This window comes from Anopheles merus, chromosome 2R (genome assembly GCF_017562075.2).
Source record: "Anopheles merus strain MAF chromosome 2R, AmerM5.1, whole genome shotgun sequence".
NCBI lineage: Eukaryota > Metazoa > Arthropoda > Insecta > Diptera > Culicidae > Anopheles > Anopheles merus.
Genome location: NC_054082.1, coordinates 38,365,168 through 38,392,580, shown reverse-complemented (window position 1 = coordinate 38,392,580; position 27,413 = coordinate 38,365,168). Strand labels below are relative to the sequence as shown.

The 27,413-nt window shown below is 40.8% G+C and overlaps 1 protein-coding gene across 17 annotated transcripts in view; it reads left to right on the top strand.

The window, feature by feature from the left end:
- The window catches only part of LOC121590998 (complexin), a 166,213-nt gene extending 141,463 nt beyond the window's left edge, over nt 1-24,750 (top strand). For 16 of the 17 annotated variants that reach the window (XM_041911259.1, XM_041911264.1, XM_041911263.1 and 13 more), the window contains 2 exons: nt 13,257-13,389; nt 18,568-24,750. In XM_041911259.1, coding sequence (XP_041767193.1) covers nt 13,257-13,389; nt 18,568-18,641 — 207 coding nt within the window. In that variant the 3' untranslated portion in view covers nt 18,642-24,750. The other variant, XM_041911266.1, reaches the window with a different exon arrangement.
- The last annotated feature ends 2,663 nt before the right edge of the window (nt 24,751-27,413 follow it).

The window sequence follows — 27,413 nt, the reverse complement described above, 5'->3', positions numbered from 1 at the left end:
CCACACCGTACGTCCCGAGTATTTTACGTCCTGTCACAGATTGTTGCAGTTTTTGATACACACTGGCAATTGTACGGGCGGAAATAAAAGTGACCTCAATTATTATGTTACTCGAATCAGAATTAAACCTTACAACCATCCTCATTACCAACCATTTACTGCGATTTTCATCACAAACTGATTGGCTGCTTAAACCCTTTTCACTTCCGCGCGATAATCTTGCCGCTCGATCCTGCCGACCACAAACAACGGACCAGGGGGAACACTGTGAAAATCTCCCGGAAAGTTTGCAGCGGTTAGCGTTGTGTGGCGATGGCGAGAATGATTTTGAAGGATTTCCCTTTTGCAATCCTTCGTACCGGTTGGGTGGGTAAATTAAATTAGAAAAGGGTTTCATCAGCCACTTGCAAAGCTTCTATGACGGTGCCGCGCTCCTCTGCGGAGAGCGTGGCATCAGCGGAAAACGGTTCGAAACAGTTTCCCTTTGCCCAAACGAAACACGAGCAGATGTGCAAATGAGTCAGACCGTTGTAATAGTAATTGTTTCTTAGTCATTTGTAGAAATGAATCGCTCACGCGCTCTCCCAGCCCGGTCTGTGTTGCGTGTGCTAGTGAGTGGTGTAGATTATTTGGAATAACCCGTATGAAGGAGGGCAGTTTTGGTTACAAAGTTACACCCATAACCGGAGGGCAAATGCTCTCCTTGGGATGTGTGATAATACAAGGTCGCAGTGAGCGAAACCTTGCTATTGTTAGGCTGGTTCGTAGAAATCCTCGTTAGGTGAATCAATGCCTGGAGCCGGATTACTTTCCGGCTCGAGCTTTGGAGCGAATTTCGCCAAATTTTGGTCGTCCCATGCATCCCGTGCCAATGCGCAAGAAACAGGTATAAATTCCTCTAAATTGTTGGGGGTTAATCCGATCTTAGGCACATGAAAATAATCTGCCTTTTTTGTTGGTTCGCTTCTGCTCGATAAACCCACAAGAGGGTGGTTTTCTTTGTTGCATTTTCCTTGCAGGAAATTCGTAATTAAAGATAATCTCATTTAATACTAGAGGATTTTTGGGGATTGTTTTTCGCTTACAATATCCTTCAACTTCTGCATAGTCGCCACGATGGTGATTATGGTCGTATATTATTTTCCATCAAAAATACAATAATACAGAGCTTTGTAAACATTTCTTCATTGTAAGTTGTATTTTTGTTATTTTTATAGTTTTTTTGTCTGACAATGTATTGTATCGAGCACAAAATATACCATTCTGGTAACTTATATTCCATTAATCCTGCCAATCGTCAATAACAAGCATTAACGAGCATTACGCACCATCGTTCCCTGGGTGCAGCTGTTATCGGGGATTAAGAATGTCTCGATGGTGCAATTGCTGGTCTCTCGAACTCCCTCTCCCACGATATGTTTTCCTCTCTATTGAAAGCGATATTCTGAATTTTATTGCTAAAAATCGCATCTACTGTAACCCCACTCGAACCGTTGGAATATTTAAAATAAACTTTGATTTAGAAAAGTACAATATTGACCCATTTGTTGATTTATCAATTGAACTAAAAATAACAAGTTCTACATACTAATACAATGGTCGTTAAACAGCCATCAAAAAACCAAACCCATCACAACCATTTGTTTTTAATCAATTTGCAGACCTTTTAGTGATAGTGATAAGGACGCGAAACATGGAATGTCTGCCTTCATACTACCAACTCCGTGTAACTACTGTACACCCTTGTGGCAGTGCAGAAAAGTGCTCTAAATTAAATCAATAGTAGAGCCTATCTGGTGCCACTGGCATCGCGCCAATGGCGAACGGAGCAGCTGTCAAATGCAGCGATGAACGACACGGATAAAGTACACTGCGAGTGCGGGCTCGTTTGCCCCGGCAGCTCGAAGTCTATCCTAAATTGGCCTACATGATGTGCCTCGTTGGTAAATGCATTCCAGCTAAAGAGAGATGCTGGTTGAAATATCGTATGTGAAAACCCAATTTACACGCTATTCACTGGATGGTGTGTTTGTGTGTGTGTATTTGTGTGAGCTTGCGTACGATGAATTGCTGTAAACTTCACAGTACATAAGAGCGGTGCTAGTTAGTTGCACCAAAAATACCAGCGGCCCTCTCTCTGTGGGGTGTGCTGGGTAGATTTCATTGCGGCTCGTAATTGCATCGAATCACTTTGCCATCGTACCCTTCCCAGCGGGATGTGTAATTTGCCTTGTCGACCAGTGGCTGAGCCTGTTCTGTTGCAGGCGTTTAGAGTTTTGGGAAGCAAACTGAAGTACATTTTTCCCCGCTTTCCGGATATCCTATTGGTAGGAATTTGGGCTGAAATTGATTAAGGATTACTGTTGGCGGGGGACATAAAGATTAGAAAAGCCGGTTCAATTGTATAGCCGGTGGTACTGTGAATTATTTTTACCGTCCATAAGTGGCTTATTTAATTAAATTTATTTCATTACGCAATGTTTTAATGGAATACATCTGCATACATCTGAAATAAATTTGTAGATAATAGTAGAACATTTTTGAACATTCACCAAATCGCACACTCCCAAAGTAGTTCCAAGAAAAAGTGCGATCCCAGCACGATACGATGATGGTGGGACATATTTTTATCGTTTGCCTCATCACTTGTCAACGTAAATTAACTTAATTTAAACGCACAGAATGCTGTCAAATCAAAAGCTGCGCCCAAATTGTCTCCCAACCATTGCTTTTCGAGCGAAGCAAGACGGTTTTGTGCTTTCACAAGAACAAAGACTTGCCGTGGTGCGTAAAAGGAAACGTACACTTATTACGTGCATGTTTCCGCACAGGTTACACAAGAAAAAACACTCACACACACACAGGCATACGCACTCTTAAAAAACGTACCATAACGTAAGAAAAGATAACGAACCCGTGGTAGAATGTGGTTAAGGTACGTTGAGCTGAATGACACGAATGAAAAAGAAAAGAAAGATCAGCGGCGTGTACGTAAATTAAATTTTCTCACCCATCATCCCCATGTAGGCTTTCTTTATTGCCCTACCAAAGCAGAGCTGGAGTCTGGTGGCACACAGCTAAATCAAAAACAAAGCAAAAAAAAGAAGAAGCCGTCAGTCAAAGGCAGTGGCACGGAAACTGTTCCCCGTTCCGTTTAACCTGTCCCAAAACGCCCACTCTGGAGAGTTTGCAGTTTGTTATGTGTTTTTCATATTTCACGTTTGCTCCGCATCTCCGTCTCGTTGGGTTTTTGAGGGTTGGGGTAAACGCAAACCCCGGACCCCGTTTTCGGTCTTGATTTGCAAAGGTTAAAGTTCGCTTGATATTTTGGGAAAGTTGGACGCACATTTTGTTACCATTACATTGTACGGGCGAGCTTGAACGGGTGGGCTTTTGCGTTATTGTGAGTGAAGTTTCTTACAAAACTGTTAATTATATGTTCTGTTCCATTCCGCACACACACAACACGATGTAGGTGGTGGTGCAATGTTGTGTGAGGCTCTACTTTAATGTGTTATTTTCATCCCAATAGCACGCGATCACAATGGGTGTGCAGATGAAAGTGCAAATTGAAGCGAATAATCAAACTTAATCGAACATGACGCCGGCATTTTGATGATGGCGTTAAAATTCAGAATAATCTACCCAGTTTCCTATGCTGGAGTGATAGAAGTGAATAAAGAAAAAATGGTTTCACAGATAGAGGAGGCATTATTTGGCTCTCGTGCTCTTGCTCGAAAGCTGCACACCATTTTCGATCGGTCTGGTGGAATAAAAAGCTTTGATGGAATTTTATCGCCAATAGAGCGTTAAAATGATCGTAGGAAGCTTTTGTGGAAGCTAATGCCTCCGTTTCATTTTGGTCGAAATTGTGTAAAACATAAAACAAGCTTATTGATGGTAAAAGTTTTCCAAACCGTTAGCCTTTCCTCTTCAAACGCGAATGCTTTGATACCAATTTTTTCAACTTATCTCAATAATATAAGCTCTGAATGACCATCTACAGAAAGTGTTACTTACTCGTCGCTTTTGAAATCGTGTTAATTTACAAGTCTATATTTTCTGCGTGTAATTGAGTTCCATTGTAAGGCTTAGGTCAGCATTATCCGCTCGCAACGGTACACAACTAAAAAGCACTTCCTCACTCTGCCCAACACACACGCCACCACCAACCACCAAAACTGAAAGTTTGATAAATGTTTCTGATAGCTCAATTGAAAGTTTACGCTGCACGGCTGCTGATTGTTTGCAGCGGGCAAGCATCATCATCATGTCGCCAGAATTTATGACCCAATAGCCATAATAATACCGTACTGCTGCCGCGCTGTGATACTTTCATCCGTGCTCTATTTCGATTGTGCTATTTGTTGGTCGCTGGTTGTGCTTTTACAGGGCCAACTTTATGCCGAGCCCCGGTCAAGTCAAGATCGTCGTTGATTAATGACTACGTACCGGGCGCGTTGGGCGAGTGGAATAAAACGAACGGAAATACAAGGAAAATGTTGTGGTTGAGAAAAAATATATATGAACGAGACAAACAGAAAACGGGAAACGCTTCCCCCCACTATACTGAGAAACAATTTCAATCCTCTTTTGTCTATCCTTTTTTTTCTTTTTTGTTTAGCCTCGTGGTTTTGTAGACGGTTTGTATGAAAATTAGAATTAATGGTTGAATGGTGCCCGGGCGAATGCTACCCTTGAATGTACCGCACCGGAGCACAGGGGGGCTAGGGGGATGTGGGGACGAGTTTAATCAAAGAAATCAATTTCTCTGTTGTGTAGGCCAACAGCGAGAGAGAGAGAGAGAGAGAGAGATAGAGAGAGAGAGAGAGAGAGAGAGAGAACGAGAAAGAGAACGAGAAAGAGATCATAAAGTACAAAATAAACCGAAGTAAAGCAAATGGAAATTGTCGGCAACGCCAATGAACGGTCACACCAGCCCTCGCGCAATGTGCTGATGCTGCGTGGCATCATCTTCTCTTTTCATAGCATAAAACCATTCCATCATGATTAATAGAGGTGTAGAGGGTGGTGTACGCGACCTCGCTAAAAACACACGACCACCGTAGCACGGTACTGTTCCGAACCGAACCTGCAGCTGACTTCATCCATTTGCGGGCACTTTGCCATCCAATCAGTATGAGAAAAAGTGAAAACAACCCAAAATTTTAATACGACACAACAAAAATAGACTTCATTTCCCATTCCGGGTGGGCTGCCACAGTGTTCGACGGCCCAAAAAACCGAATCCACCCTGGCCCCGGATGCTTCGATACGTTATTTACAACCAAACACCTTGCGCCGGAACCGCGCTCTTGTTCTTTCTCTCTCTCTCTCTCTCTCTGTATATGAATATTTATCTCTCTCTATCTCCTCCCTCATGCTATGTAACCTTGGTATATCCAAAAATCGCCACGGATCGTTGAATAATTTATCGCAATCAAGCACAATTCGGTATCGGCTTCGGAGGCCTTTTGCCTTATCATATTCGTCGCTCGCTCGTCCGCCGTTAGTCCCACCCCAAGCTAATACCATTTGTCTTACCGAAGGGTAAGAAAATCACATGCCTTGTGCGTTTTTTTGTTTTTGGTTCTCTTCTTTCTATTTTCTCTAGCTTTTTGAAGGTTGTCTGGGCACGGTGCGAATGGTGGCGATAAATTATTCTACAGCATTACACCATTCCCCCCAGTAAGCTTAGGCGGGGCGCGTATTGGTGAACGAGCTGTCGGTGTTTTAAATATGTAGCTGCCCTGTCCCCTGACCCCTGGGCGAAGCCTTTGCTTTTATGAGGACGAACATTTTTATTTAAGAAAAAAAGTATTATGCTGCTTTTCTCCCTTTTCTACCACCCCCCGGCAGCGGGGACCGTACACCAAGCGAACCGTTTTATGTTGTGATAATAACGCAGCAATAACCGTAAAAAAGCGAACCCCATAAAGCAATGTAAATTACAAAACTTTACGCAGCGCTTTGATAATGCCGGTGCCCTCAAAACAAAACCCGCCCGGTCGCTCGATGGACACACAATACTATCTACGTGTCTTTAACTGATAAAAGGATAATTTCTCTTTTAGCACAAAACGCTGCAACACGACAGTTCGCGACATTCCTCATTTTCGTTGCTATCATTGTAACCTTTCTTGTGTTTGCAACTCCCAAAATGTGCAGGACAAATTACCTTGAATCTTTGTAGCTGTATTCTGTTTTCAAAGCTTTTCTTCAAAGCACAAACATGCTTTAATAAGCAATATCATCGACAAGGGAGATGTTTGTTTAGACACCAACTACCTCGAAACCAACGGCTAAAGAGCAAAACGCATCCCACAGCTTTGCAAACCTTGCTCTCGGCACGCTGGTTGGCTCGTACGTTCGCGATCCCCAACTCGGAATGCGTCCCATCAGGATCGTTTAAGGTTAACTTTGCAATATTTTACCACGCTTACAAGCCACATTCGCATGTCGAAGTACATTAATTTTACTTACCTGTACACAGCATCGCACACACACCGTAGTACCGGGTTTTTTCCTTCGTCTTTCGTTCGCTCGTATTACTCCGGGATCGCGACTATGCTTGTGCTGCAGCCGTACCGCAAAGGCAACGCAATGGCTTGTAATAAAGGACAGCCTTTGTTTTGCGCTGTCCATTTTCATCAACGCTTTCTCCGCTGCTGCTGCAGCGCTGCCCATTGAAGTGGGTTGGTTAGTTTTTTCACTTTCGACCGTACGTTCGTTACTTGTACATTAAAGCCCACCCGGTTGGGGTTTCTTCCTCCACTTGCGCCGTGTTTATTTGTGTGTATGTATGTATGTACAATGTTTGTTGCAACGATTCTCGGTTTTGTAAACTTTTTTAAAGTATTTTTCTTTCCATCGCTTTTCCCTTGTTTTGCTTCCTTCTTTATGCGGCTCTCCGTGCGCCCTGTTCCTATTGGTGAGGAACTGCGCTGTATTATCGTTTGGGTTTGCCGCACGTTTTTGTTTTTTCCCTTAAACTTTGGTTTGCTTTAAATTTTTGTTTCCATTCAGTGCAAAACAAAAAGTGAAAGTTTAAAGTGAAAGTTACTGCAACGGAACTGAAATAGAGACAGCAACAGTGCGCCGCTGTGTGTATGTGTTCAGTGTGATTGTATCCGCTAGAATGTACAGAAAAAAAGGAAAACGACAAGTTGTAAAAGTTCTCATCCAAAGCAGACACAATGCGTGTATGAGAGAGAGAAAGGTGTTTTGTGTTTCTCGTGTATGCCTACGCGTGGGATTAAATTGACTCTAGTAGGGAGTCCTTTTATACGAGCGACTCCCTAACGGAGTCAGATTGATTCCGGTAGTGCACCTGTCGACAGCAAGCATCGTAAATCTGGTGTGTAATATTCGATGATTTTTGGTTTTCTTGCTTGTTTGTTTGTTTTTGATGTTGTTGTTTTATTTTTTTATATTTCATGCGTTAGCACATTGATTTTCGAGAATTATTTAGTTTTATAAAACCAACAACTCACGCAGTGAACATACAGCTACAAACTGCAATATTTAAACTCAATTTTATCGTAATGGTTTGTGATTGAAATGAGCTCCACATATACATAGTTAATATTCTCCCACTTCTCACTCGGGATCCTAATGGAGACGCATGGTCTTTGTGGTGGAGACGCCCAGTGATTTTCACATACGGCAAAGGAGACGCCCGGTGGTTCAAAGCCAAGCATAGATGGTTTATGTTGCTGCTACACATACATACGCCCCACGCACAACGCATAAATTTTATGATGATGAGCTTTATTGATGGGATCCGGAAGACCTAATAGGCCTAATTTTATCCTACCTTTCATACGCCCGGTACCTTTGAGCGTTCCTTTTCTGCCCCACCCATCTGTGCCTGTACGTTACCTCCGAAAGCTCAATTACGCAAGAGTTTTATCTGCGACGTAAAACAGCGCATCACGGTAATCCGACAAACTTTTGCTCGTACGCTTTACGCTAACGCTTCGGTCAATCTTATTATCTCACATTATTCATTACATTACTTGCGGCAGTACTTGGGGCACATGTTTGCCTTTAAAGGTCTTGCCACGGTGAATTTGTGATGATGGGACATACCTTCCCCATCGTAAAACATTCGCCCGCAAACCCGCCATTTAGCAGACAACGACTGCCAAGACATCTTGATTAACGGTGCAGCTCTCACACGGTTGGCGGCTGTCATGATGGGCAAGATTGGGGGGTGTCTTGGAAAGAAAGTAATATCGTGCTGAGTAATGATGCAAAATTTTGTATTTGTTAAATATTAAACACATTAATACATCGTATAACAATTTTTGAAGTTCATTACGGAGAAATGAGACGCTAAATTGTACATTTGTACTAAACTAAAGCAAATATTGCAAATGCAGCCTTTATTATATGTTCGAAAATATCAAATAAATTCTCTTTTTAAACTTAGCTTTCCACATTAACAAAATAGTTGAGGGTCTAGTGAAACATTTCACAGAACCTACAATCTCAAAGTCCTGCCCTTCCTTTCCAATGGTGCACTTTCGCACTTTGGAAAGATTACGCTCGAGAACGTTTATAGATTTATCTCGTTTTCTCAACACCCCGAAAGCGCACCGCCGTTGTAACTTGTGCCCTATGAGGCAGACAAGTTTCGCCAACTAGACTAACTGTACAGCATTCCGTACCGTAGAACACACTGGATTGAAACCAACCGTACTCAGCTAGGAAAATGCTAGCCCCCAATCCGGCTTACCGGTGTATCCTACGCTGGTGGTGGGATTAGGTCAGAAAGAAGAGCAAAATTTGCCGCCCATTTTCAATTCCGTACTGTCGGTGATGCTGAAACAGCAACGTGCAGATTGTAGTACCGTTCTGTTACCGCTTTTATTGCCTTCCGGGGACATACTGCTTCTCGTGGATTACGATAATCATTTTAAAGTTTTAGTTAGTTAGATAGTTTGCTTACAATCGCATCGCACTCGTTTGTTTCTAGGAGTTTTGATTTATACCTTCCAGCGTAGAAGGAGTTTGCAGAACAAGACCAACACGAAGTAGATGGTACTGATTTCATTGGGAAAACGGGTTCCTTTTGTAGAATTTATTTTACGACTACTTTAACAAAATCGTCTTTTGATCTTTAAAATGTAAAACAACGTGTCCTTATAAATCCCGCATTTGATCAAATGGTATAGAATTATAACAAGTTACACTGCTCTCGAATGAATTCGAAATATTCATTATAGGTGGGATTATACGAACCAAGTGGCGCTAATTTTTGCTATCTATTACCCATGCTCAACGCAAAGCCAATTAAACGTAATTTTCACCAGCAAAAAACAACCATCACAATTATAGTGATTGTCGCATTATTTTTACACCGACACATTCGAATGGTGCTATTAATTAACGGCACCGACGGACAGTTCATTACCGTTAATGAATGTGCCACGCGCACCTCGCGTTGTTTTCAATTACTTCGCACCGTTGTAAATCAGTGAAGTGCACTCGCTTGATTAGTGCAGAAGCGTGTGACAAAGCACACCAAAGCACATGGACCATTCGCGCCATTATAAATCAACCCCCACCACTCCAGTTAGCATCCATGATCGGCAACTAACTATCACTATGGCAACCTTTGCCGGATCAACTTAAAGAGCAGCACAGCGAACTATGTGCAGGATCGAACAACTGACACAATGCAACCGAGCGGAAATGGTGCACCCATATCATCATCATGCACCCTGAGAGGAGAGAAGCGTTTTGAAAATTTGCATAGGAAATCCTTCCCCAAGTTTGGTACTCCCGCCTGAGGTACCCAGTCAGGTAGGCGAAGGTAGCTGAATGAATGTATCCAACAGCGAAAGCTGGGCTGAGGGCGCTCAAGTGGACCTGAACGAGTGTATTTACATCTGCTGCTCTTCAGTCGAGTGGCTTCTTCAAACGGAAAACGGGCCGGAGCCGTCAAGTCCCGGATGTCTGTTCGCTAATGATTTCTGCAATCAAACCATTGTCCATTATGTTGCGCAAAAGCGCCCCGCAAGCCCTTGCAAACCTTGAAGGATGTCTGGCCCCCTGTACAATCATCATCGCGCGAGCGCTACTTTACCAGGGGTTGGGTGGGCGGTATTGCGTTGTGCAGATTCTGCGTTGCAAGCTGCCATTTACACATGCTGATTTTGTGTATTGTTCGGTTGTTACACTAGTTCACATTTATAACAAACCAATACGAATCTTGTGATTTCTTGTACTAGAAACACAGGTTGCGCTAGCTAGCAGCTTACAGTTTCCACATGCTTTATAATTATTTTGCCCATGAACCGTGCATGCAAATGTGCAGCAAGATTAGTTGATCATTTTGTCTTCACTTCGCTTCACATACCTTTCCCCTATCCAAATACAAACAGTCTCACGCACGCCGCTTAACGCTGATAGCGTTTTCATTAGCATCGAAGTGACGTGGGCTACGCTTGCTGCCACAAATTGCATCCGACAACGACCGATGGAAAGCTGTTTTCCATCCGTAAGACTTGTCTGCCTTGACTGTGGCAGACAGAGAATCAAGGGTGGCACCGGCTTCGTGCAAGCAGTATCGGACGCTAGATGCTTCTGAAGCCTTGCTAAGCCATGCAGAGCATTCGTCCGCTATGCTGCCAACATCTCTTATCTAACAACCTACATGCACCGGGTGTGTGTGTTGTCGTCGGGCACGCGTGTACGTACAGGTCTTGCTCACCGTCAGCCACGCGCGTGGCAGTCTAATTTAATTATGAAGGATGTGTAATTAAAACCATCCCCATACGGTTGAGCCACCGCCTCGACAGCCCCGGGAAGCGATACAAAAGGAAACAACTTTTGTCACCGATGCATCCGACCGCACTGGAGCTTATCAGCGAGGACCGTCAACACACGTACACCTGCATACTCGGGTAAAATGAAATGTGTGTTTCCCCGTTTCTGTCTGTTTTCGCGGGACCGTATTGCCAGAATGTCAACTAGCAAAAGCAAACAATGTTCAGCGATATGTTGCTTTTGTGTTTTCTTGCTGTCTCTCTGTATTAAAACATAAACCACTGCTGCAATCACACCGAGATGCTTTACCCTTTTTCGGATCATCCCCGGGCTCCATACACATAGTAAAGATAATGAGTAAGCCTGGCTGGCATCGTTGAATTGGACTCGGTTCGGTTACAACGGCAACCAGCCACGCATACAACTAGGTCAATTATTTTCATCATTCTTTAGCCCTCAATTTTCGATTCGCAGCACAGAGCGGATGGTGAAATTAATCTCTACTACCGGGAAATGTGAAATGGGGTTTTAACGCCTCAAATGGTGTACGCAAGGGAATATGAATTTAAATTACACTACTGAATCTTTTGCATTCTGACTTTTACACGCGTCAATTTGCTTCTGCGTAGTGCGATTTATACGGTGTCTTTATCCTGCAGCTCAAATGTTAATACGCTTCGCGGGCAGCCAAATGCAGCGTCCAGCAGGGCGAGTCAAATTACAGCAACGGGAATCGGTTTATTTTTTTCCCTCACTTTTCAGTGCACACTGGTGAAGAAATTTTAATTAAACCCCTTCCAGAGTTCACCAAAAAATGCTGTTTGTATTGCTTTGCTTTACGCATCGTGACACACCCAAGCATCATCGTGATGCAGTGCTGTGTATTTTTATATAAAAGCAGAGTAAATAAATCGTAGCATCAAGTGCGGGAAACCGATCTCACACACACACACACACACACACACACACACACACACACACACACACACACACACACACACACAAACACATTCAATAATCTTTCCCCCCATTACTCACTCGTCGAATCAAAAAGCTAAAAGGGATCAAACGAGCTGTAATCAGTTGCGAACTTTTACGATTAACTCTAACCACCATCGTTGGACCACTGTGTGCGGATAAACGGCAAAGTCCAGGACAAACTTTTCCCCCATCCCAGAATTCCCCGCAAAAAAACGTAAACGAGAAAGAGAGAAACTTATCAACCAACAAAAAAAAACCCATACACACGCAACCCACGATTAAACGAGTCGATTGATAGCAAATCACACAGTCTGTGGGCACCGAAAGGGCAAAAAGAATAGCGTTCAATCGTTCCTCTCTCGTTAACTTCTGCTTCCCTTGCTTGCGCCAATGGAAGTGAAGGGCGCTAGCCATCCAAAATGGTGCCAAACGGTGGAACGAATGTCGCTAATGTGCCGACAAAAGTGCCGCACGGCACGTGATTGCGTAATGTGATCGATTTGGCCCACGACGTGCACCAAATGAGGCGGAATCCCGCAGCAGCAACTCCCAGCACTGGCACGCTAGGATCACTACTTAATCGCTATTTGGCCAGCTTTCGATCGACACCGGGGAATAGCAGCGCAAGCAGTGGTACGAATTTTTGTCTCCAATCAACATCATTGCCACTTGGTTGAGCAGAAGAATGGTTCGAATCTTTCTTTGTGTGTGTGTATGCTTTGCTTCAATTCACACCTGTTTCTTCCACTTAATTTCCACCTGCCAGCAGCGTTCGGTAACAAGTTAGCTTTCTGCCAGGATGCGCCATCATCCTCGATTGACTGTGGTAATGGGCCATCCGTACAATCGTTTGCGACGCACCGTGTGAGGGGGCTGAAAATGTGCGCCTTTCCTTTTTTTGTTTTGTCGAAAACATTTACCGCCATAATGAGCCATTCGTGCTGGTCTAAAAATATGTAGCCCTGTCGTGCGCCTCCCAGCCGTCGACAGAGTTTTGCACCAAACGGCGTCTATTTCTCATTTTTGTGCACAAAGAAAAGAATAGAATATGGATGGCGGAGCGAACATTTGCCCCGTTTCGGCACCACACCACACCACCAATGATGATAATGGTGATGACGAACCTCAAAAACGACAAAATCAGTCAAAAAGAAAGCTATTCACACTTAGCACAGACCTCTAAGGCACGTTACATGCCCTGGTGGATGGGAGTGGAAGCTTCTAAAAAATAAAGAATGAATCTCGGCACCTTCTTCCTTCACCTTCCACGCGGCGAACTGACGTTCGGTGGTGGTTCAACTAAGTCGCTCATAATAGCCAACAGTGCAAGGAAAACGATGCACACTGATTTACGGCAATCATCCGTAATTGGCCAATTCCATGAAGTCCATCCCAAAGCCACTTTACCACAAACCGCTTCTCTACAGCCACACATTTTGACACGTTCCACTACATCTCTTTCTTATTCTCTCTCTCTCTGTTTCTATTGTTCATTACAGTATAACATAAAGAAAAAGGAGGAAATTGTCGAACAGGCACCCCAGGAGGAACCAAATCCACTGATGCGGAAGAAGAAAACGCCCGAAGAGCTTGCGGCCGAAGCGGAACAGGAGGATCTAGACGACTTCACGAGTAAGTATTGCGGACGTGCACGTACCCTGTTTGGTCGCTTTGCCTGCTGGAAGTAGGATGGGAATGGGCGGGGGGGGAGAGGAGGGGGTGCTATCCAGGAGGAGGAGGAGAAACAACGAGAAATGAATCACACAGCGCACACACATACATACAAATACCTTAAAAACAGTTGGTCCTCGGGCTTGAGAGAGCATTCTTTCATACGATGCATTTGCTAACATTGAGATGCATTTGAATGGTGGAAAAGGAATGTACAATGTACACATACAAAAACGTGCTAGCTGTAATGGGAAGTGAATGGATGACCCACACGGTGAAGCAAAACAGCACAAATCATTTACCTCAAAACGATAATGAATGACAATAGCAACGGCATCGAAATGTACTGAGTAACCTCTTGTTGCGTCGTATTCGAATATTACCTTATGTATCAGTTGTATTATGTTTGTCCATTTTTTTTTAAATAAAATTGTATACTTTTTCTTATGATTTGGAGATTGTTTCTTTCCCCTTCCTTCTGTTTTCTTTTATCATTTCTTGCTTTTATACTATTGTTTCTTTTCGTCTTCCGTTACATTCATCATCATTTTACCATTCATTTAGCACAGTTAGTGCCAAAGATCTCTTTACAGATATTGCGGTGTATTAGAGTAAAACGATATGGCATTTAACTATACAATACAAAGCATATAAGTGTTGCGCACCATTATGGATGTTGTTATGATGCATCAGTATGTAACTGATAAGGATGTTAGCTTGTATGGCAAATTATTCACAATACAGTAGATTAGAATGTCGAAATGTCTCTCGATGTTTAAATATGGAAATGTGTAACAGGTATAAATCGCATTGGTAGAATCATTCACATTCACTCGATTTCTGTTACGTTTGTGTCGTATGATTTATCAGTTACAATAATGACTTTTATTATTTTCATACTTTTTTGATATTTTTTTGTGCAAACACGCGATTATCGACAATCTTGAAACAAACATGATAAATCGACAATATATTCCAAGTAACACCTACAAATCAAGGAGCTGTAATCCTTCTTATGATATGAAATAACGTTTTCCACATTGACGAAAAAAAACATTGCAAGATTTCATTCGAATGAGTACGTATGAGTACGCACGGTATGCAGAAGATAACGACCTTTACTCTCTTCGGACTGAACCGTCTTAAGTCACTGTAGCGCAATCCACTGCATTTGGCTCGTGTCTCTGTCCTTCTAGCATAACATCTTTATCTTTTCCTTTCGTCTTTCGCTAGTACTACTTACAAACCGTAGTCCTCTCAGATACTGATAACCCTTCCCGTTGCACCCGGTAGGAGAGCTGTTCAGCGTTTCCTAGCCTCCAACCATTCCCCCACAGTGCACACATTCTGCCCGGTCTGTTTGTCACTCTCACGCATAAACTGCATATACCCTCAAAAACAACCCACTCTCTTTCCTTTGCTAAAAAGAGCAACAACAACAAGAAAAACAAAACGATAAGACCATTGCCACCATTCCACCACACCAAATCAGTCACATCAGCTCTTCATCGAATGAACTACCCACCAAAGCAAACCATTTTGATCCCGTTTCTTGTAGATGGCGAACCATCAACCGGTAATCGAAGTAAGTAGCAAGATATTGTGTAGTGTAACAAAAAAAAACACTTTCTGCTAACAATCCAAGAGATGTTGTTCCATTTTTCTCTTCTACTTGCCTTCTCGTATGTTTTTGTTTGTTCGTTTTAATTTAAATTCTCCCCGTCCAGATCCCACGTTGTTACACGTAAACGGTTTCGATCGATAAATACCATGTTACTGAACGTTTCCGAACCCTGCTAATATAAGGATAAATGTTTGTTTTTGTGTGTAGTTGTTAAAATGGCAATGCAAACATTGCGTTTAACCCATTACCCAGCTAAACGTGGCAACTAAATCAAACCATCCTCGCCCTACTAAACACACCTCGGACGGCATTATATACAGCCGAGAGTGCGGCGCTAGATCGTGCTGCCTGTGAAAGGATCTGTACAATATACTTTCTATCGTTGTGTCGATGTTCTTATCCTTATCATGTGTTTTCCGCATTTCCTTCCTTGTAACTATGATGTCAACTAATTGTCTCGATTACCTTTAACGGTACGATGTCCTATCGTTACTAATAGCAACTATTACTAGCATTGCCCGTAATACGGTCGCAATTTTCTAGCGCAACAAAGCATCGACTCAACCAGATATTCAGCCATCTGGTGGCATCTCTTTCTCTTTCATGTGTGTTGTTACGATCTAAGCGCACGATCTGTTTCACTCACAGGCAGATGGAAGATGCATTACGGTTTCCTTTAACAGTCAAACTTTCTTATTTTGTCTTTTCGTTCTTTACTCTCGCTTTTATCTCCGTTGCACTTTCTTTCACAAATATCTCTCTTTCTCGTTCTTTTAATGTCTCTCTCTATACACTTGTTTGTATGATTGTTCGATCTTATGTCTGTCTACAAACATGGGTGTACGTTTTTCCTCTTTCCTAGATCTGCTCAACTTTTATCACATTCTAGTGTTGTTGTGCGATTATTTATAACACGATTTCAATCCATTCAAACATTTTATTTTCTTTTCCAATGTTCAGCCATAAGCTGCTCTCTGTGTACGTGTTTGATAGTTTAACTAGCTTTTTCTTACTATCCGCTTAAGTCTTACTCAACACACGTTTAAACTTGATTTAGTTTCAATACTCAGTTTTACTCAAACAACTGATTTAGTTGGCTCCACCTCTTACCAAAACAAATGTCACACGGGTCAGTAATTGTAACAAAGCTATACTGCATTTAACAAACTTACCTACGAGCCTTGAGTCGCTCTGCATCATACACTACAAGTTTACACCTATACAAATATGTTTCCTTCTAATCTGTTCCTTTGAGCACTTCCTCTATAATAGCCATATTCTCAAAGAAGGTGCAGCCTTGTTTTTTTTATCTTTTTTATATTTTTGATCATAAGTTTAGTCAATGAATCAGCAAAAAATGTTGTTTACTGAAATATGTTTTAAAATCCATTACGATAGCTAGAGACAACAATTAAACTACAATTTAGTTCAAAATTTATCTACCATGTAGACGACTCTTAGATGAACATGATCAATGAACATGATGAAAGAGAAAAGAGTATGCAAGATAAATATCAATTACGCGTCCTTGGTGAGAAAAATAACAGCAAATTAAATTATTCTCAAGGCAGCACTTTCTTTCGAAGCAATTTCTTCAATATCTTCCTACTTTCTTCCAAAACGTTGGTCCGTAATCTACTAATGCCATTACACCATTCTTGTCACCCTTCATCCATTCATTCGATTGTCATGCACGTTTCAACATTGCTATTTGACACTTTGCTGTGTCTTTTCAAAGGAAAACATCTTTCAACATCCTCTATAAAAACTATTCCTGGCCGGCAAACTGTCTTTAAAAACTTCACACCTAAAATATGCATTAAACTCACTCAACTTTACCACAGCTACCTTACTTGACAACATACCTGCAGACCCCAAAGCCTTACCATGTAGTTGTCTATCGTGCTAACATAAACAACATGAAGCGTATAAACATTCCACTTCATAATTCACCACAGAAAATCAATGGTAACAAACACTACAAAGCTACTACATTATTTTTGTCGTCCATTGAATATACTATAACGATAAACAAGTACATTGGTTATAGCACTTCATCCATAATAAGCCTCGGTCGCGTGCACTGCATCCCAATTGTGTCTATTCCATGGTGTGTGTGTTTGTATGTGCAACAGCCATTCGATCCTGTATTGCATTGGATGCGTTTCGAGGTGGAGATCGAAGTGGAAAACAATACCATCATATCAATCATGGCTGTCAAGTAGCACAGCGCAAGAACTGATGGTGCGTTTGGGCTAACATGAACGCTGACATGAATGGTACGGACAGCGCCTGTCTGTTTAATTCACATCAGCTTCAAAACACAATGTAATGCAGCAGCCCTTCCGCAGGGTTGCCCACAGCTTGTTTGGTAGGCTAGCGGGTCACACCAAAACTGCAACCACTCCAGCCACTCCAACACAACGCAATCGAAACACAGCTCAAGTACCCGTTTACTACTCGAACATATGATCCTCACAAATGGTTCTCATTCCCGATGGAATGTGGGAATGATGCAACAGACGTACACCACAGCAAACACTCAACATTCTCGGGAGTAGCTTTTGTTTAAACGATCATAGACGAGCTATCAATAGGAGAAAAAACAACAGACAAATCATGTATCAAAATATTCAATTTGCATTACGGTGTGTCTACTTTTAGGCAGTAAACCATGCAAATCGCAATTGAATTATTTCAAAAGTAATACCTTTTTGTCGCGCAAAATGATTGTTTGTATTGGTGCGTTTACTTATTTAAACAAGATGTGCTCCCCGTCATACGCAAATGAGGCAACGAAACATTGTCTAAACTCACAAACAATGCCTACTGTACGTTTTGTGTTACGTTTACACAATACTATACACCAGTTCAATGGTTGGCTGTATTACTGTCGCTGTTATTCTTCTTCTTTTGAGTATTAACAATTATCTACCCTCTACCCAATCTGTCTTCCACCACTATCACTATCTCTTGTTCTCTAGTTGTTTATATGTCTGTAATCAAATATTTATCTGCAATATATATATATATATAAATAAATAAATACTTGCATATGTTACATCTAGTCTGTTGGCTGCCCGTCGCATCTGGCTAGCTTGTGTTACATACCCACCTTGCAGACAACATCTATATAAACTGAACAAAAAAAAAGGTGCAAAAGACTGTACACAGACGGCTCCCAAACGTCGGGTGTGCGCCACTAATGTTTCACATTATATTACAGCGCAATGGTGCAACCGTTTTGCTAATGAGTGTATGTATTATCTTCTCTTTCTATCTCTTTCTTCGTACTACTACCATTACTTCTACTACTACTACTACTACTACTACCACTACTACTACCACCACTACCTCTGCTACTCGTCCTTCTTCAACTACTTCGCTACTACTAACTCAACAACACCACTAACAACGAACGCGCTTATCAACAATCGAACCACCACGGCGACCACCCACCCCATCCCATCCATCGTGTGTGTGTGCATGCTGAACGTTAATACGGTACCGCGCAGAGTTGAAAAACTCCATAGAGACGCAGGTGAACGAGATCAAGACGCAAATCGAAGGCAAATGCTCCTTGCAGTGATTGTGCAACGTGCCGCGCGTGCTCTACCAACCAAGTATTCAGTAATATTTGAAGACGACGACAACCGTCACACAACACAACACCTACACACCATAAACACAACGCGTACAGCGTGTGGAGCGATATAGCAATACTTCCATCCCGCCCAACACGATACCACCATACCATTCCCATTGCAATGGCGCTGCAGCGATAGTCCGGTGCACCACACTGGACTGAAGAGGTAGTGATCGCCGTAACGAACGCAATCATTATCCAACAAATGCGTTAGAAGGCCGTAAGAGTGTGTCCAGCGAAGTCACACCAGTGTGTGTGTGTGTGTCTCTGCGGAACGGCGGATAGACAGTCAACATCAGCGTGCCGCTCTTGGTCGCCAGCTTAATTCGCAATGTAAAGGGAAACTGTATGCCACCTTCAACTAGCATCACGCACTAACACCTGAACCTGCGTAACCGACGGAAGGCCAACAATCTTCCGCCTACACACACACATACACACACCAACAAGGAACAACTCAACCACACTGACACGAACTTCAATGTCGAACGGGCAACGGACGACGGACGGTAATGGTTGGCTTTCGGGATGGGCGCGTACATTCCACCAAGAAGTCGTTGTGAGTAGTATCCCAGTATGCAAACGGGAAGAAGAGGAAATGATAAGTAATGAAAAAAAATATTCCAAAAAATTGTTAAAAATATTAGGAGCTCTTTGCGAAACAAGGACGAAAACAAGAGAGAAAAAAACAACCCACTTAGCGAAGTAAATGAAACAAACAAACAGAAAAATAAGTAAATTAGTAGTGCAGTATAAAGAAAACAAGTATTGTAATGAGTACGAAACATTAACAACACAAAAAACCAGAAAAAAAGACAAACAAAAAATTAAACTTACATCAGGCAACCAATAAGCAAAAATTGTGATTAATCTCCCCCTGAACAAGAACACATACATAAACACACACACACACACACACACACACACACACACATACAAATGCTAAAGAAAATGGCAAAAGCAAATAAACCCAGTAGCAAATAGCTACACTCTGTTTCACCTTTTCCGATACTTTGCAAATAAACAAAAACTCTTTTCATCATCCTCTTTCCCTGTTTCCTCATACATTAAACCAAAGACTTACTCAACCACACTCACACACACACACTGTAGTATGAAACATGTAAAGGTTTATGTTTGTAGGGAAAATTGCATTACTGCATCATGAGCATCGTATTTAGCGAAATCTGTTACGTTTAATCACTGTTTTCCGCTTTCCGCACGTTCGGAACCGAAGCGTTGTTGTTAGCCGTGTTTTATTTTTGTTGATAATTCTTGATCAAAACAAGGGACTCTCTCCTTGCAGCTCCTATGCACATGGAGAGTTGTCTGCTTCAGATGAAGAGGAAGAAAAGAATAATCAGAAGCAGATGTGAAAACTGCATCGATCGGTTTCAGTGCGTTACACGGGCTGGGGTTCGGACGGATCCGGATCCGACGTTGTGGAACGCTTTTCCATTGTTTCCGGTGTTATCGAATCTGAACACTTGCTGATGTGTGTGTGTGTTCCTGCTTTCTCTTGAGTGTGCTCGCATGTATGCGTGTGTGTGTGTGTTGTTCTATTGCCAAAAGGCATTCAAAAATACCACACCATACACATGTGTCCCAAACTAACTTCAATGTAACTGTTCGCCCCACTCATTTTATTCTAAAAACAAAATCTCTCTATCTCTCAATCTCTCTCTCCAACGTACACACACACACTTTTACTATCGGTCTGTCTTGCTGTCCTTTTAACCGTAATCACGTGGTAAATGTTTGTGATAGAGTTCCAAAGTGATAATTAACAAAAAAAAGAAGCAAAAACAGAAAAGTGCAAAACGTTTGGTAACGAAAGGCAAAGCAATGATAGTGTGTGGTACACACACCATGGCAGCTTCCCTTCTCATTTGGATGCTTGCAAAACTGTGTGTGTGTGTGTGTGTGCGCAAAAACGCATTGAAAAAATTCCTTTTATGCTGTTTAATAGGAAGAAAGGGAATACATATTGGAAACAAAGCTTCTCCCCCCTCCGTCTGACGTCGGTAGAGGGAGAACCGTTAAGCAGCATCACCTACGGAACAGTTGATAGCTCCCTCATTATGTGTGCGTACGTGATGGTTTACTTGTTGTGCCCGCGGACAGCACACTTCGTGTTAGTAAATGCAATGCAAAACAAAACCAACAAAAAAAATTGCATATTTTTCGCGTTACCTTTTTTGATCGTTAGCCCAGTTTATTGAAAAGCGTTAAGAATGTAATGAAAAGCAAATAAATACATAACTAAACATAATAATGAGATTGCAAACAAACATGTTTTAACTTTAGCGACATAAAAACAAAGCATCAGAAGCAGCGGCAGCAAGTACTTAAGCACTTTATCAATGAAGTAATCATACAAAAGAGCGAGAGAAAGGAGAAAGAAAGAACCCATTAAAACACGCAAACAGATACACAGACAAACACACCATTCCAAAACCATCGTTGACAAATGCAGACAATTTACTCACATTCGTGTGAACAGAAAAAGGAAAGTTGAAACACACCTTCAAGAGCCACACGTTACAGCACAGACACACTCGTGTGCTCGGGGTGGACGTAGCACGAACAAGGCGAGAATGAGAAAAAAGCATAATAAACATGTAAAACATCTAGAAGCAGAAACGAACACAACGTCATTGGCAGTAGTGAATGCAAGTGTGAAGTAAAATGTATATTTAGATTGAAGCATATACCATAGATAAACGAAACAGAAAACACACAAACACACAAAACACGACAACAACAGCAAATAGAAGGGAGTAAAGCAAAGCAAAACCGAACGAGAAACTTTAGCATTATTGTTATATACATAATTATTGCTTGAAATTCGTTGAAAGTTAAAATACGAAACAATTAGCAAAAAAAATGGATGAAATCATCAACAAAAATGTAAAACCAAAGTTTCAAAGCTAGAACAGCCCCGGAAGAAAATGAAAACGATATGAAAATCATCGAAAAAGAGCACCAACTGCTCTGATCTCTCAAACGCATACACACATACAGGTTCACTAGAAGAAAAGAAAACCGAGTGGCGTCTATGGAAAAAGGTGCAAGCGGTTGGGAAGTTAAAAGTAAAAACTGTCAGAAACAGCTGGAATACACCAGGACGACGATACAATTCGTGATGGATCGTATGATGGTGGACGTCGAAGGATCTTGTTTGCTCATACTCGTAACTGGCACGAAACAACACGAAACCCGTTGAGCTCACTAGCCACCCACCGCCATGCAGGAGGAGTAGAATAATATTGAAACAGGAAATCGGGTGAAAATATAGCGCTCATCATCATGCTAATGTTCGAATAAACTTCCCGTTTTTTTTTCGTTTTTTTCTTTGTTATGTTGAATGGTCGACAAAGAGATTGGATGCAGGGTTTTTTGTTTTGTTTTTGGTAGGATGTTAGTGTATGTTGTGTATGTTACAGGCACCTATAAAGAAGGGCACCTGTTGGGCTCTTTTTTCAATGTTCACTCATGTGTCACTATCTACTCGCCTAATGTTCTGTTTCACCTTTATGTGCCGTGTTTTGCTATTGCTGTCGTATGTCACTGTGTTTATCTGTGTTCCATCATCGTCATGTCTGTCGTGTGTATTGCTTCTCTGTTTATACATTTTTGCTTACTTTCTTCTCTATTCTTTCCCCCTTGATGATGATCGATCGTGGATACCGATCATTACCCACAAACACACACACATCCAAAACAAACAAACAAACAAACACAAAAAAACATCGAATTGCAGCATCTTCAAGTGCACTTCCGAAAAGAGCGATAGTAGTAAAAAATACCCCCGAAAGAAAGAAAAAGCTAAAGTAAAGCTTAGAAGAACTTACAAATTGAAGCGAGTGATAATTGCATAGCTGGAAGATGGTTGTTCTCGAAGCCACTTCTCCTATCGATCAATCGATCAGCTCATTGTTTATTCAGTGTGTATCTGTGTGTATCTGTGAGTGTAATCTTCCCTTCCCGCACTGTGCAACAACAAATGATTACGCACGCTCGACTATTTTTCGATGTGTGTGAAATGTTTCACAAATAGTATACATGGTCTTGAAATATTTCAACTGCTCTTTACTTCAAGATGGCGGCAAACTGCTCGCCTGCTTGGTGCTGCAATTCAAATTCAGCAATAACTTGGCTTGGCTTGCCTACTTCTGTGTACGTGTGTTCTCCTTCCCTGCTCTCCGTCTGCTCACGTAAGCACACTCACACACACACACATAAACACACATGCACTTACACTTACATACGCATACTAGCACACGTTGGTGCAATTGATGTCATGTTGATTGTTTTAGGTTTTTTGTTCGTTCATATATAGTTAAATACGATCAATGTGTAAAAGAGCAATAATATATTACAATCGATATAATCGGGTTTCCTGCGAAAGGGAAACATAATATAATGTTACGTTAAAATATGAAACAGGAAAATAGAAGTAAAAAATACATGGAATCCCATCAAACACACGGGCGCTACCAAACATGCAAACACATACACGTGCACAATAACAGAATAAAAAACGGTGACACATTGAAGGGACGCATTGAAAGTGGAATTTACTATTACTCTCATTCTATCTGGTTTATTTTTCCCCTATATGCTTCTGTTCATCCTGTTCCCTGCATTTCCATCCTTTTCTTATATCTGCATCCATCGCTTTACTTATTGATCGTCCTGTATGTGTGTGTGTATGTGTGAGCGTGTGCCTGTCTGTGTATGTGCTAGTAGCGAATGTATATTATAAACAAAAACGAAACAAACATAGACGTTGCAAAAAATAAGACACAAATTTAAATGAAACGAAACCAACCCGTTGCATCAACTCACTGTAACTGCTGCTTAATAAAAACGGAACAAAATAACTACAGTAAACAAATCACAAACCACATCTCTACATCAACAAAGCGTAAATGTTCACACATTTACACAAACGTTGCACACACTACACACCGGATAAAGCAATACTTGGCAAGAGCTAATACTAATAATCATGGTAACAAGTGTACCAGCATACCTTTCCAAACATTCACACCATCCGAACGCGATCAGTCTCTAAACATACGCGCCACCACATACATCCACACACACATTTCCACATACACTGAAACGCAGTCAATCGTGTGCGAAAAGCGTATTTATCTTTCTCTCTATCTCACTCTTTAACTCACATTTATCTAGCTTAAGTGGAAGAAAACCAAACAAAGGATTGAAAGAAAGAAACTATAAGAAAAAAACTAGTGGAAAAGCAATGTAGTAAAGTAAATAGAAAATGCAGTAGAAAAAAAAACAAAAAGGCACGGGAGGATGTAACGGCTGAAAATAATGGCATAATTTGTACTTGACATTTATCAATCGAATAAGCTACATTATTGTACATTCATTATTGGTATCTTTGGTCCTTACTTACCCAAATTTTGTTTTTGGTGAAATGGTTGAGGTTATAGTTTACGTTGATTATGATTACTTAGCTACTAAGCTATTTATCATAATTCATCATTGAATTACATTTTAACGCAATCTATTACAATACTATTCATATTGTTCAATATCTTATTCAATTTAAAAAGAGTCAGTTCAAAATTTAGCACCCCTTTTTGAAAAAAGAGAGCTTTTGTTAGTATGATTCAAAAGGAATGCAAGTTTATAGTTTTTCCCCAACTATTTCCTTCTACACGCTGCTTCAACAACCTCCCCTGAAATATAGAAGAAACAAAACTATATAAATATACATAACCATATACATATATACTACATATATGATCATGTTTAAAACCCACTACTATTAAAACAAAACACACTCACAAACACCCATCATCAGAGTACAGTAAGTACGCCAATCAGCTCATGTGTGAATGTGTCTGTGTGTGGGTGTGTAGTCATGCTTTAATCCCAGTAGGCTCCTCACTCACGCGACACTCTCACGTCTACCGCTGCATAAACAAACATAAGCACTACACGACTAAACCATTTCAATCCTGGCATTTGCTTCCAGATTCCCTAACACGAACACACGATAGACACAGCAAAGTGAAAGTGAAGTAAAAATGTTAGACAACTAAACAAGCTGAACAAATCTTTGAGGATAAGCAGGGTTTGCAGAAATATATTGAATGCAATTGATCACCAAAATGAACCAACTAGGCAAACAAACATACAAACAAACAAACAGCATACAGCAACAAACAACAACAACAACAACAAAACAACACATTAACAACAGCAACCAGTAGAACGCATCTTCAATACAATGAACAACAATCATCAACATCACCACCACAACAACCACCAACAAGGCATTAGGCGTCGTTTGTTTATAATTGTTAAAAGAAAAGAAAAATGGTTTAATGAACAAAAAAAAGAAACAGCGTTACACATTGAAAATGAGATTAAGAAATTAAGGAATAAAAACACAGAAGAAAAAACTGTTGAAAACACTCAATGGCCTTTTACTATGTGCTTATTATTGTACTTTTTTGTTTCTGCTATACTCTGCTCCGTTCGTCTCTTTTACTCGTGCTGTCATACTCTCTTTCTTTCTCTATCTTTCTCTTTGTGTGTCTCTCACTCTTTCTTCCTATCTTTCTCGAAAGCTATTTATGTCAATTTTTCGGTATGACGCGAATATTGTCTAAATACACTTTACATACTATGGTCAGCAACGATCAAATTCATCCACGACACGTCAAAGCAGAAACCTCTGTTTATCGAACATGGTAAGCTTGTACTATTTTATGTTTCGTTTTATTTCAAATGGACTTTCTATAAACATATAATCCGATTGAAATAATAAGATCACAGCCACACATCAGTACCAACACGTGCATGTATGACAATTTATGTTCACTTTTGTTTCTGCATATTGAATGGGTTGATTAATTGATTATTTAACTTCACTTTATATATCATAGGCTCCGCAATGAAACAAACAAAAGGGAGAAGTAAGCAAGATGGGAAAAGAAATAGTATTATCAAATTATCAAAAAGTATCTTTAGAAATTGTAGCTACAATAAAACCAAAACCCCTGCTAAAACAGTAGAAATATTTATACACCGAATGAACAAAAGTAGTGCATTGAAGAACAATTAAAAAAAGCAGAAAGCAAACACAAACTGCTGAACGTAGCGTGATGTCGATAGAGAAAAATATTGATAGGTAGAAAGAGAGAAGAACACTTTAAAAGGAAAGGAGAAGAAGAAGAAAAAGAAAAATAAAATGAAGAAGCAGACGAATTAGAAAAAGAAGAAAATAAGTATAAAAGCGCAGCACAACGATGAACGAAATTGCAAAGGAAAACAATATACATGTCAATTACTGAGGAAGGAAAGCCGATGGAGAGTTAAGAGTTAATATGCCATGCTCTACCGAAAAGGGTATGTAAACCATATACAACACACATATTTAATGCAGCAAAATAGTAGAAAAAAAAGAAAAGAAAAGAATCGTATTGAGAAACGAAAATATTTAAATCTAACCATTCCGGTTTCCCAAACCGTTGTTCGACAAAGGAGAAGTACATGCGAGTTGATAAAGTGTAGTGTAAAGTGTGCGATTTTTTTTCAACGTCGTTTCTTACTTTGATTGTATTTGTGTTTCATGTAGTTGTTGAACAACTCTTTGAACATTTTGCCCATTCAATTGTTTTACAAATTTAACATCGATTTCAAAAGCAACTGTGATTTACTTCCAAAGTTTGTATGTTTTTTGTTATTTCCTCTAACAAATTCTACAATCATTTTGATGGAGGAAAGAAACGTGCAGAAACATGATCTCGCAGTAGTGACACCTTTTTTCATCATTCTTTCCTATTCGCTTCCTTGTAAGCTATTCTTCTATCCATTTTCTTGTTCAACAAATACTAATGCAGTTCCATTTTCAAGCAGAACACCCTTACGATTTATTGTTTCTCTCTCTCTCTCTCTCTCTCTCTCTCTCTCTCTCTCTCTCTCTCTCTCTCTCTCTCTCTCTCTCTCTATCTGTCTCTCTTGAAGCACACGGCTATCTTTACTGCAGAAAGATATTTACAACCACTTCACTGAACATACACTAAATGCTAATTATTGCTAACCATCTCTATCTATCGAATCGATTAGTGCTAGCTCATGCTTAGAAACAGCGGAAAAAATAGACAGACGAAAGCAAGCGGTCGAACCCTATCAAAGGCCCATACACTTCGAACGTATTGTATAACCTACTTAAAAGAATGTAAACCCTATATCATACTACTTAAACGAAATGAAGCTCTAGTGTTTGAAGAAGCTGCTACCCATATACTTATACTCATCGTTGCAAATCGTAAGCAATGGCACAATAAGAAAGCAAAGCAAAACCCAACAGTGCAACACTTCAGTGTAAACTTACTTCTTCTTCTCGTGTGCAAGCGTGATGTAGCAGCAGGTGTGTGATTAGTTGTTCTGTTTTTACGTTAGCGAGGTTGCAAGAAGCTCATCATTTTCAAGTAAGATATATCAACAAAACAGAAAAGCAAAGCGAATGAAATGAAGCAAACACATACCACCACCATTGATAAATATGGTTACCGAAAAAGATGATTAGAAGAAAAGCGAAGGAAACAGAGAACAAAACAACGCAAAATTAAACACGGAACCAGAAGAAGAAAACAAAACATGTTTAAGGAAAGAACAAAACAAAAACCCAATAACTTCATGTGTTTGTTATTATGTGTGAGTGTG